The 13,752-nt window shown below is 40.8% G+C and overlaps 1 protein-coding gene across 1 annotated transcript in view; it reads left to right on the forward strand.

The window, feature by feature from the left end:
• The first annotated feature begins 1,061 nt into the window (after positions 1 to 1,061).
• The window catches only part of LOC106561452 (polypeptide N-acetylgalactosaminyltransferase 18), a 114,428-nt gene continuing 101,737 nt past the window's right edge, over positions 1,062 to 13,752 (forward strand). Inside the window, exon 1 of the mRNA XM_014125425.3 lies at positions 1,062 to 1,609. Coding sequence (XP_013980900.1) covers positions 1,369 to 1,609 — 241 coding nt within the window. The 5' untranslated portion in view covers positions 1,062 to 1,368. The remainder of the gene's footprint in view (positions 1,610 to 13,752) is intronic.

The following is a 13,752-nucleotide window of genomic DNA, read 5'->3' on the forward strand; positions in this document are numbered from 1 at the left end:
AACAGTTTTCAGCTGTGCGAACAAAGGTGCAAAAGGGTTTTCTAATGATCAATTAGCCTTTTAAAATGATAAACTTGGATTAGCTAACACAACGTGCCATTGGAACACAGGAGTGATGGTTGCTGATAATGGGCCTCTGTATTCCATTAAAAATCTGCCGTTTCCAGCTACAATAGTCATTTTCAACATTAACAATGTCTACACTGTATTTATGATCAATTTGATGTTATTTTAAAGGACCAAAAAAATGCCTTTTCTTTCAAAAACAAGGACATTTCTATGTGACCCTAAACTTTTGAATGGTAGTGAATATTGTAGACTTTTGTCCATAATGTATTTTTCGTTATGTGTCGAACCCCAGTAAGACTAGCTGTCGCCATTGGTGTCGGCTAATGGGGATCCTAATAAATCAAATCAAAATTGTGACAGTCGTAATACTCTGAAGGTCTATATAGTATGCTTATGTAACCGATGTGAAATGGCTAGTTAGTTAGCGGTGGTGCGCGCTAATAGCGTTTCAATCGGTGACGTCACTCGCTCTGAGACTTGAAGTAGGGTTTCCCCTTGCGTCGCAAGGGCCGCGGCTTTTGTGGCGCGATGGGTAACGATGCTTCGTGGGGTGTCAGTTGTTGATGTGTGCAAGGGTCCCTGGTTCGAGCCCGGGTTGGGGCGAAGAGAGGGACGGAACCTACACTGTTACACTTACTGGATGTGAAGGGGGGCCTGACGTTAGATTACTAATTACTGGGTACCAATAAAGTCTATAAAAGGAGGCCTCGTGTGGCCTCAAAAAGTAATACATCATAATGTCCAATCTTATTGATGAGGAGATGGATAAGAACCTTTACAAAAATCGCAGTCAATTATTGATGAAATTGTATTACTACGGTATTGAGACATTATCTTTACCCACATACCAGACAGACACACACACACACACCTGTTCCACACTTCAATGGAATTCCAACGGGTCGATGTGCTTGACTCAGGTGATCTATAAAGCTCACGGCACCTTCCCCTATTTGAAGGACGAGAGAATTGTGGAGAACACGCGTCCCACGCTCCAATTGGATTGTGTAATGATCGGATGGATATGCAGTGTACATTTCCAGAGGATTTCATTGGCCGCCTGCTCTGTGCCTCTGTGATTAATTTGTAGCAGCGTCTTTCAGGTGGTGCCCAGTACATGCAGTATTGAACATTGCATCTACTAATTTACGTTTCTCTGTTAGCGTTGCTGTCAGTCTCAGCAGCTGGAAGGCTTTTAGCCCTTTGCTGCAATGTTATAATCCTGCACTGAAGCTACCGTTTTGTAAGTATTTTCTATTGTGGTTGTATGCGCACTGGACCGTATGGAGGGATATCGCGATGATGGTCTGCTCTAGGAGAACCAAAACTTTGGTGTCGACATGTGTTATTTTGAGTGGCATGACCAATATTGTCTGTCTTCTCTACGTCGGCTGGATCACTAATTATGTGGCCAATGTGAACACCAAAGTCCCAGAGCCCGAACTGGAGAGGAAGTTTGAAGATGACAACAAGGGAGAAAGTCTGAAGATTATAGAGCGACTGGACCGACTGGAAAATGTGGTCAACCAACATATCCAAGGTTAGCCTATTCATAGACACGAACTACCTTTAGCGCATATGGACGATAGTATATTTTGGCAGGGAGTTTTGGTTAAAAGCCCCGACGCTTGTTCTAGACTAAATGTTAACATGCATCTCTTGCGGTAAGGTTTTGGAAACACAAGGAACGTATATTTCATATCAGCGAGAAATAATTTCCAAAAAACAAAGGTTAAATTATAACACACAGTGCCATAACCAGGGTTTTAGTGAGGTCCAAAAGGGTGGGGGGTGCTACTAGTACTACTAAATAAATCATATTTTTAGTTGAAGCTCATTTACTGCATTTCTATACAATAAAACAACTTTTAAATGTTATTTGGACAACAGCAAAAACAAGAAAAAATTACCCTAGCCATCATCACCTTGGCTGATGTAGCTTCATTCACCTCAGTCGTTCTACAAACAGAGGACTAAATTGTCATACTTGAGTAAAAGTCACCTAGGGGAAAAAAGTGTTTGAGAAAAAAACTAAAAGTATTTGGTTTTAAATATACTTAAGTAAAAATGTAGTAATTTCTAATTCCTTATATTAAGCAAACCAGACAGCAGAATTGTTTCACTTATGTATGGATAGCCAGGAACACACTCCAACACTCCGGCATCATTTACAAACTAAGCATTTGTGTTTAGTGAGTCTGCCAGGGATGTTCTCTTGATAAGTGGTGAATTGGACCATTTTCCTGTCCTGCTAAACATTCAGAATGAAATGAGTACTTTTGGGTGTCAGGGAAAATGTATGGAGTAAAAAGTAGATTATCTTCTTTAGGAATGTAGTGAAGTAAAAGTTGTCGAAAAAAATACTTAAGTAGTACGTTAAAGTTTTTTTACTTAAGTACTTTACCCCACTGGTTATAACCCTGAAAGGGGGAAATATGAGAAATTATTCACACATACATGTAGCATTGGTGATTTTTAGAACTGTATTGATTGCATTTTAATGTTGGCTTATAGGGAATATAGGCCATGTGGAGATGTTCATATTAGACATGGCTTCTTTTTTAAAGTTCCTAACTTGTTTGATAAGATTAGTACATATTTTCTCAGGGGACCCCACATGGTGCCCCGACTCCAAGTTTGGGAACCACTGTACTAGCCTCTCTCTGTGCTTGACTCCTCTCTCTCTGTTTTTTACTCTGCTGCTTCCTGCATGCATTGCAGCCTGCCTCAGCCTCACCACTGAGTACCACATTACTGTCTGTCTCAGTAGCCTACTCTCTGTAAAGTTATTATGAGAACTTGGTAGGCAATATTTTATTTGTTTGTAATTTTACCCCCTTTTTCTCCCCAATTTCGTGACTACGATCTTGTCTCATAGCCTCTCCCGTTCCCGTTGGGGAGGTGCAGCAAAAGTCGAGTCATGCGTCCTCCGAAACATGACCCACAAAGCCGCACTTCTTAACACCCGCTCGCTTAACCCGGAAGCCAGACAGCTGCACCAATGTGTCGGAAGAAACCCCATTCAACTGACGACCGAAATCAGCCTACAGGCGCCTGGCTCACCACAAGGAGTCACTAGAGCGTGATGAGCGAGGTAAAGCCCCCCCTGGCCAAACCCTCCCCTAACCCGGACAGTTGTATGGTGTTTCCTCCAACACATTGGTGCGGCTGGCTTCCAGGTTAAGCGGGCAGTGTGTTAAGAAGCAGTGCGGCTTGGCAGGGTCGTGTTTCGGAGGACGCATGGCCCTCGATCTTCGCCTCTCCCGAGTCCGTACGGCAGTCGCAGCGATGGGACAAGACTGTAACAACCAATTGGGGAGAAAAAGGAGGGAAAAATTATATTAATAATGGCAACAGAAATAATAGTTATTAGTATTTATTTAATGTCAACAGCTGATCTGAGGGAAGACAATCTGGAGTAAACTGGATTTTTTTTCCCTCCCCTGATCTCTTAACAAGACAATCGAGAAAGCTGCTGGAATATACTCTAAATAATCATGTTTCACTAATTATTTACATGAAAATGTACTTTTGTAGTTTACTGAAGAAAGTCCTAGTACTACATTACCTGTAAACAATAGACTTATTACAAAATATAAAATGTAAAATCATTAATCTCATAGTAAATGTTTTTCATACAATTCAGGGCTGGCCACAATTACTCTTGAAGAGCTGCAGGGTTATGCAGGCTTTCTTGTTCAAGCCCAGTTCTACCATACCTGATTCTACCTTTCAAGATATCGATGAACAGCTGAGGTCTTGAACAGCTGAGTAGTAGAATCAGGTGTGGTAGCGCTGGGCTTGAACAAAAAAAGTCTGTATAATCCTGTGGCTCGTCAATAGCAAATTTGCTAACTCCTGGTACAAACACTGTGACAAATGAAACTGCTGAGAAAAACCTGTAAAATACAAAGTCATTAGACTAGTACAAAACACTTTTTTAAGAATACATATTTACAAATCTGACATTGGATAGGTGCTTTAAATCCTTCAGCTACCAATGTTCTTAGTAATGCTCTACACAGCTGTCCAACTCCAGTAAAAGAGCACACATCCCCACATTTTGTAAATGGCAGTATAAATATGAAAACAGATAGGATTTGGAACAGCCCGTGCATAAGTGCTACTGATAGTGTACGAAGTAATGTGTGCATATGAATAAGCGTAAGTCGTTTGTCAGCGCCACATGGGGCAGCTTGACAAATTTCTCAAATGACAGAGGCACCTGAAAAGGAGAAATGTTTACTACCTGTGCACCTTATCGCATGCATTTGTACCGTAAGGATGGCATGCATCTGACGGATGAGGGCAACAACGTCTTTCTTGAGAGTTTGAGAGCTGGTCTCTCTATCGTTCACACTAGTACACGTCACACTCCCTGTTTCTTGCCACTTGACAATGCCCAACAAACCCAAAGGCTCTTTTAAGAGACACCTAATTTTGAAAATAAGCACACAACTGGTGCGCCTGTGTGTCGGGAAAGGGTAAAAAAATAAAAATAAATTACGAAATGGAATGGTTGAAATATCCACTTCGGTAGGCGAACCCAGGGCGGTGACGCTAACTGTTACACTACGACCCCTGTTATAGATGCGTCAACTTGACACTACTTAAATGGACAGTCTGGTGATGACAGCATGCGTTCATTGCAAAAATGTTTTGTTTATTAACTCCGTACTGGTGGAATGTTTTTCTCTTGCTTGGTAAGAAATGTAAAGTCTAAGACAGTTGATGGGTTAAACGGTTTAATTTATCACATAGCTAACCAAGTTAGCAAGCATGACATTTTCTTTTGACTGCGCACAGGTCTCGCAAGCAATGATCATTATGTTTTATCTGGATGCTTGTGTGCAATCTGCACCCCTGCTACTTTTTACTTGTCGGTGGAAAATTCAGGTTTTCGGTAACACATTGAAAAGTAACTTGTGTTCTAATGACAAGAAGAAAATGTTATTGACAGAGGGAGCGAGCGTACTGAATTGGATCTTCTAACCGCGACGTGTCTGTTCTGGTGTGCGTGTATTATAAATGAGCAACGTGGCAGTTTTCCCAAACCTCCTGAAATTTGATGTATCTAACTGGCTATAATAGCAAACAAGGACATTTGCTCTCATTTGTTTTAGCACCGATTACACGCAAGTGTCTAGGTCAGCAGTTTACACAGCTGACTTCAGACCTATGAAAAAACTTCCATAGCAAAATATACCTAGCTAGCTAGTTACCTAACTTTTGCTTCTAGTGTTGCACGGTATACCGAAGCTTCGTTACTTTTTCGATACTACAACATGAAGATGGTTTGGTACTAGAATGTGTTACTTTCGGCACTTCTGTCAAATGTGTCTCACGGATCAAGCCTGTCCTATTAGCTCGGCCGACCCCTCCACATACTCATTGCTATCCTGCGCTGGGAGTCTGGGATGCATCATGTTCGCTCCCTACTCATGATGCAATGAAGTTAAAACACTTTAATAATGTGACACTGCATGTAGAAATGTTAAAACTGTTTTGCAAACAGCAGTTAACAATGTCCATAGACTTTTTACAGTGGATGAAGATACTGGTAGCTTCTAGCTTTGTAGGCAAACTTTCCTTGCTAGTTGACAGATAAAGCTAACTTCACTACCCTAGTACTTTGTTTGTTATAATCCATAATGCAAAATGTGCTGATTTCAAAGCTGATTGCCTTATTCATTCACTTATTTGGTGTCTCTCTCCCATTGCCTCCATGAACTGATTGCCTCGTGAATGAGAGCGCACATTTTTCTTTTGTTGATCAGTACAATAAAAATCAGTCCCAAATCGAAGGGAAACGGATTGTTTGACATTGGTAGCTCTGTGAAATCAGCTAAAACAAGCAAAATAATGCAATGCATGCGCACACCTATTGAATATGCATACACCTGTATTGTGGTTAGGCCTATGTTACGTCTTGATTTATCCACTTTATCAATAGAGACTTACCTTTCAAATAAATTATTACCATTATGTAGTTAGCTTGGTAAAAACAAATTCAAATTGTTTGTATAATTGATTCATTAATGCATACATGGCTGTTGGAAAAAATGTATGTAAAAATATAGAAATGTAATGATATTGAACTCAAAAGATGCCCAACCATTGAACAGAGCAGTAGCTTATGTCTGGATCAAATGCCATTCTGTGACTTTGGCTAATATGCCTTCTTATTTTGCCCTGGTATTATTTTGGTATCAAGTAGTGCGATACTTAACCTGGTATCAAAGTAAAAATTCTGATATTGTGACTACACTATTTGCTTCTCATCCAACTGGTGTAAGCTAGCTAGCTACAGCTGCTAGCCTTCTACTAGCTAGCTGCTACTGTTGCGCAGCAACTGAGTTGCACGTGGTGTTAGAACTCCGAGATTTGGCTGAAAAGATGTTAGCATGGTCATAAATGCTACAAAAAGGTAGCGCTTTTATTTTAATTTTTTTATGGGGCAGAAATGTGAGACTGGTAAATGTTTTTTTATTTTTTATTAAATATGTTGTACCTACAAGCTTATTCAGTCCACATGGATCTAAGTCTAATGGTCACCTTATGGACGCTGTAGCCTCGTTTAATCCGACATCTAGATTTTGAGAGGTTTGGGCCAAAATAATTCTGACCACCCTAATGCTTACGACCCTGTCAAAAAAACGAGAACCACTATTCCAGATAACGTCTGGATGGATCATGACAAGGGGAGTGTGTTGTGTACCTCCACGTTGATTTGCAAATTTTTGTAGACATCGGTGTCATATTGGTTTACAGATGATGGCAGGGAGATTTGAATTTAACATTGAGCTTTAACCAATACATACTATACCGGCGCAACTATAATTCAGGAATTTATGTACTCTGGGTTTTTTCTGGCTCAAAAATGGGCTTAGGTGGTGGGCATGGCATGGAGTGCGGTCTGTGCGGCTGAATTTTAGAGAATTGTATAGGACCTCATCTTGGCGGTGTAAAGAAATTGTTGCATTTTTAAGCCAATTTCATGCAATTCTTCTCATTTCTCCATGGAGCTGAGAGACATTTTTGCGTTTTTTTTAAAGCAAATTTCCTGCAATTCAATGCATTTTGCCACGGCTAGTGCCATGGTCTTTTGCTCAAACAACTCAAATTCTATACCTGCTAAATTCAGTTTATTTTATTTTGAATTCAGTTCTCCCTCACTGTCTAGCTTTTATTTAGGTGATTTGTTAGTTCTCAAAGATTATCTTTTTAAATCTGTAGGTCCATTATCTTTTCTACATACTTTATCTGGTTTTAGTCGTTTTAAAGTTTACACCGAAAGCGGTTTTCCATCCCGAAAATGTGTTTACATTAGGTGACCCACTGTAAAATAAAATGTAATCAAAACTATTCCATGTAATGTGATAATCAATCTTAACCACATCGTGTTAAATTCAAAATATTTGATATTGTCCTGTCCAAGTACAGTTAGAGGAGTTAAGCAATGCTTTAAACACCATGCTAAAAGAGGATTAATAGTTTACACTAATACAACATGATGGACATATACAAATAGCTAGGAACTAGTGCAGTGCACTTCACACTGGAGGTCAGGGTGCAGAGTGACACAAATGCTGGTGGTGAGCTGATGAGTAAATTTAGCACTTGGAGCATTTGGCAAGTACTCCCATAGATGCACCACTGTAGCTGGTGCCATGTTACATTCTTGGGAATGGGTCTGTTTATGTTGTCAATGATATCTGTTAGCACGCAGGGAGCTGAGGAGATCGCTTGAGAAACTGTGGGACCTCAAAAGACCTTTAATGCCTATAGGCTAATTCTCACAAAAATGTGTAGGTCTATGTCCAATTTCGCCCTTTATGATAAAATGAGAGATGCCATGGAGTTTCACATCTTTGCAGTGGACTATAGTGTGTGTGTGTGTGCGTGCGCGAGTGCCTGTTCATCAAACATTCAGTACATGACAGCAGTTTGTGCTTCATGTGTACAGTAGAAGGAATGTCAGGTCTTGCGTTAGGAGGTTAAGAATGTTTCCTATTAGATACCACCCAACCCTGTTCCCAAGGCAAGCTGACAGGGAACGTTGAGGCCCGCGCCAAATGATTAAAATGCTGAAGGGTCCTCTCAGCAGCTGGATTGGCCCTCACTAGACCTATAACGCTAATCTTTAATTAAAGATAAGAGGGACTGCCACTGCAGTTGATCCAGAACCCCCCCTTGGGAGGTTCATAATGGACTCACCCTCCATAGGGGACAGTCAGGAGCATTTTGGAGTTATGACCCACTCCACACCCACCTCCTCCAGAGTAAGGGGGGAGGATTCCTCATGCATAAAGTATGTGTCTCACTCTTACCTAAGCAATGTGTCACCAAGTTGGTAAAAAAAAAAAAAAAATAGTGTGTGAATAAATAAAAAAATAAGTATCCTTCCAACTTTCTCTCAGGTCATCTTGCCTGCCTTGCAGTTCACACACTTTACAGACCACTCTGTAGAACAGTGGTATTCAAACTTTTCTTGTGACCCCACACCAAATCCACACAACCTTAAATTGGTACATTTTGATTTTTACATCAACAATAACCTTCAGTCCATTGCATTTTCATCTCTTATCAAAATGAGTAAATACATTTTCTCATTAATATTGTATTATTCAAATTATCGTTCTCAACTTTTGTATATTGTCCCATAAAATAATCTGTACTCTTAATTTTCTTGTTCCCCCATGACCCCACTAGCAGTCACAACCTCAACTTTGAATACCACTGCTGTGGAACATACAGCAGAGCAGACTGTGCATATTGTATTCATACGTGCTGTATCTATAATTAAAAAATTAGTGTAATAGTGCAAAGTAAAACATTTTGGTTATTTTTATATATATATATATATATATATATATATATATATATATATATATATATATATATATATATTAATTTTGGGGATACAGTTGATGTGACAAGTTTCATAAAGTAATCATAAACTTAAAGTAATCATTGCGTAAGGCGAAAGCACACTTTTTTTATTAAACCAGACCACACAGATCAGGGCATCTACATTTCGCATGGTCCCTTCCTCCTGTTTGTAAGATAAGTGTCAGTGCCTTCTGCCTGAGAGGGGCTTATTTCCTCAGAATCCATTAAAAGCAGGGAGTCCGGTTTTCACGCTTGTCTGAAATGTCTGATTACATTGTCATCTGAGGAGAATGACACGGTACGGCAGCCTGCTCCGAGTTTGTATCCTGTGACGAGGCAGTGTTTTTATTTTATTCATTTTTTTATATTTAACAAGGCAACTCTGTTAAGAACAAATTGTTATTTACAATGACGGCCTACCCCGGCCAAACCCTCCCCTAACCTGGATGATTGTGCCAATTGTACACCACCCTATGGGACTCCCGATCACGTCCGGTTGTGATACAGCCAGGGATTGATCCAGGGTCTGTAGTGACACCTCTAACACTGAGATGCAGTGCCTAAGACCGCTGCACCACTCGGGCTTGAAACGGACGAGGACATTTCAATTACCAGCACATCCTCCCTTATTGAGTCTGACATAAACTGATCTTAGTTCAATTCACTCTGTTGGTCCAGATTTCGCAGAGGTCGCCCTGGAAACGCTCTGGCCATAGTTACCACACTGATGACTCGCTCTTGCAGCACACATTATTCCTCAGGTTTCAAGTGCCACTTGCAAACATGCCATTCAATTGCTACCACAATATGCCCAGAATGAACTATCTAGAATATAACCGTCTCTCACCAACATTTTAGTTGCCCATGGATTCAGTACAACAGTAGTGAGAGCTTCAAAATGAAATGGGAGATTGAGTATTATAAACTGTAGGTAAAAGTGACTGAGGAAAAGGGGGGGGGGTGGGGGGCAACAGGAAAGCAGCTGATCTTTTGTTGTGTGTCTTCAGGGTGAATAATGCTGCATCGAGCAGAAATGACGTATTCTTTTTTCATTCCATTTCCTCACTCCTACTCCTAGAAGGAATCAATCAGCATGGTGTTGGAATACTATGACAATCTTATCAGGGCTTTTTACATTCACCACTTTCAAGTGCGCTGCAGTGCCAGTAATTTATTATGGGTCAGCTCATTATGTCACTTTTGCTTGACTTGTGTAATTTGAATGTGCCTGAGGAAGATCTTTGCCCTGTTTTTCAATGCATTTGTATGGTTGCGTTAAGATGACACACAACACCCTTTCACATTTCATTCTCCTGGAGCCTTTTATTGGAAACTGAAAATAAGTCATAATCACAAAGGAGATGGAATCTGTAGAAAGGGAATGCTGTGGTACTTGAAATAGAAGGCCTATGTTTTGAATGACAATGAAGAAAATGACAATCGGATGTTTTAGAAGGTCTTGATTTGGCTGTACAGAGAGAGCATTTTTCAAAAGAAAATAAGTACCATCTTTATATCAGTGCTGTGAAATAATTTGGTATTATTTATCGACCCTGCGAAAGTTCTATCAAAACCCTTTTCTGATGTATTGAGAGCTTCACACATTTGCCGACTGTTTGTCTGTGTGTCACATGTGAGGGCAATATCACACAAGCGGGAGCAGAAAATATTTAGATTTTAATTTGTATAGCGCTTTTCATTACAGCAAGAATCTCAGATGCTCTTAAAACAAAACATTTTAGTTAGCCTATTGACTGTTCTGGGTAGAAAATCTTCCAGTCATCCACAGAGGCAGGTGAAAGCAACAGGTCACATCCTGTGTCCGATTCACTCTTCATGCACACCTTCCTCACCCGTGCCGTACATGTCTCTTCCGACTGAGGCCCAGATAAAGGGTTGAACAGGGGGAAATGATGGTCAGATCCAGGAGGAAAAAAAGTCACAAGTCACCTCTTGCCCTCTCAAAGGTGTAAACTTTTTGGTAAACCCCTCCGCAAAAACATGTAGCACCCACCGGGGTGAAGCCATGTAGACACTAAGCTTGGGGTGCATGAAACTCACTACAGTCAACAGGGATAGTCCACCTTGAAATTAACCATTGTGGAAACACTGAAGTGATTCTCTGCCATCTTCAAAAGCCTCTGCCATCTCTTGTTGTTTCAAATAAAAACATATCTCAGATTGTTCTGGTAATTCTTACATAGTAACTTTGTGCAAAAGGAAGGATGTTTTAACATGCTGTTTACAAATTGTCAATTTTAGGCCCTTTTTAGACCTACAGTGCATTCGGAAACTATTCAGACCCCTTGACTTTTTCCATATTTTGTTACGTTACAGCCTTATTCTAAAATGTATTAAATAAAAGCCTTAGCTACCTACACACAATAACCCATAATGACAAAGCTAAAACAAGGTTTTTAAAACAGAAATACCTTATTTACTTAAGTATTTAGACCCTTTGCTATGAGACCTGAAATTGAGCTCAGGTGCATCCTCTTGTTTCCATTCATCATCTTTGAGATGTTTGTACAACTTGGAGTCCACCTGACTTGAATTGATAGGACATGATTTGGAAAGGCATACCCTTGTCTATATAAAGGTCCCACAGTTGACAGTGCATGTAAGAGCAAAAAAACAAGCCATGAGGTCGAAGGAATTGTCCGTAGAGCTCGAGACAGGATTGTGTTGAGGCACAGATCTGGGGAAGGGTACCAAAAATGTCTGCAGCATTGAAGGTCCCCAAGAACACAGTGGCCTCCATCATTATTAAATGGAAGATGTTTGGAACCACCAAGACTCTTCCTAGAGCTGGCCGCCCGGCCAAACGGCAATCGGGGGAGAAGGGCCTTGGTCAGAGAGGTGACCATGAACCCAACGGTCACTCTAACAGAGCTCTAGCGTTCCTCTGTGGAAATGGGAGAATCTTCCAGAAGGACAACCATCTTTGCAGCACTCTACCAATCAGGCCTTTATGGTAGTGGCTAGACGGAAGCCACTCCTCAGTAAAAGGCACATGACAGCTCGCCTGGAGTTTGCCAAAAGGCACCTAAAGGACTCTCAGACCATGAGAAACAAGATTCTCTGGTCTGATTGAACACTTTGGCCAAAATGCAAAGCATCACATCTTGAGGAAACCTGGCACCATCCCTACTGTGAAGTTTGGTGGTGGCAGGATCATGCTGTGGGGATGATTTTCAGCGGCAGGGACTGGGAGACTAGTCAGGATCGAGGGGAAAGCTAAATGGAGCAAAGTACAGATAAATCCTTGATGAAAATTTGCTCCAGAGCGCTCAGGACCTCAGACTGGGGTGAAGGTTCACCTTCCAACAGGACAGCGGCCCTAAGCACACAGCCAAGACAACGTAGGAGTAGGTTCGGGACAAGTCTCTGAATGTCCTTGAGTGGCCCAGCCAGAGCCCGGACGTGAACCTGATCGAATATCTCTGGAGAGACCTGAAAATAGCTGTGCAGCTACGCTCCCCATCCAACCTGACAGAGCTTGAGAGGATCTGCAGGGAAGAATGGGAGAAACTCCCTAAATACAGGTGTGCCAAGCTTGTAGCGTCATACCCAACAAGACTCGAGGCTGTAATCGCTGGCAAAGGTGCTTCATCAATTACTGAGTAAAGGGTCTGAATACTTATGTAAATGTGAGATTTCGTTTTTTAAACATTTTCAAAAATAAACTTTTTGCTTTGTCATTATGGGGTATTGTGTGTAGATTGAGGGAATAATTTAATCCATTTTAGAAATGGGCTGTAACGTAACAAAATGAAAGTCAAGGGGTCTGAATACTTATTGAAATACATTGTATACATGCCTCCTGTTAGACCCTATGATCTGTGAACCGTGTATGATAGACATCTTGGTGTCATTATACTCCTTATAGTGTGCTTCTCTAAAATATGAAGTGTGTGTAGATTTTTAAATAACATTATTCACATCCATTTATTCAACATTAATATCTCAACTACCCTTTTTGATTTTGCTTATTTTTTTTGTTTGGAACAATATACTCTTTAAACACAATTTCCAGAATGGGCTATCTGTTGATAGATGGCGCCAACTGTGCTATTTAGTTTTTTTTTCCCGCATTGTTTGTAACTTGTTTTGTACATAATGTTGCTGCTACCATCTCTTATGACCGAAAAGAGCTTCTGGACATCAGGACAGCGATTACCCACCTTGAACTGTATAAAGAATTGAGTCGGACGAGAGGGATTTACTCCAGACACCTGACAAGGCCCTTATCCTTGTCATTCGCAGGAGAAAGAGACGGAGATATCGCGGAAGGAGATCGGGTACCTTGTAAGGATCCGGCGACGAGTGGGTAATCTGCCTTTGCCATTGGTACTATTGGCCAACGTACAATCGTGAGATAATAAAGTGGACGAACTACAACTGGCTGGTTATGCACTGTATCGGGAGAATAGAACAGCAGCCTCTGGTAAGACAAGGGGTGGTGGTCTATGTATATTTGTAAACAACAGCTGGTACGCGATATCTAAGGAAGTCTCTAGGTTTTGCTCGCCTGAGGTAGTGTGGTCTACAGCATATCATGAGATGCTCTATCTACCAAGAGTTTATCTAAACTTTCTAAGAAACGTCCCTTTTTTAGGATCCTGTCTTTTAAAGATGATTCGTAAAAATCCAAGTAACTTCCCAGATCTTCATTGTAAAGGGTTTAAACACTGTTTCCAATGCTTGTTCAATGAACCATAAACAATTAATGAACATGCACCTAAGAGCTTACAGACGGTAGGCAATTAAGGTCACAGTTATGAAAACTTT

The sequence above is a fragment of the Salmo salar genome, chromosome 10, assembly GCF_965601325.2.
Source record: "Salmo salar chromosome 10, fSalSal1, whole genome shotgun sequence".
Taxonomy (NCBI): domain Eukaryota; kingdom Metazoa; phylum Chordata; class Actinopteri; order Salmoniformes; family Salmonidae; genus Salmo; species Salmo salar.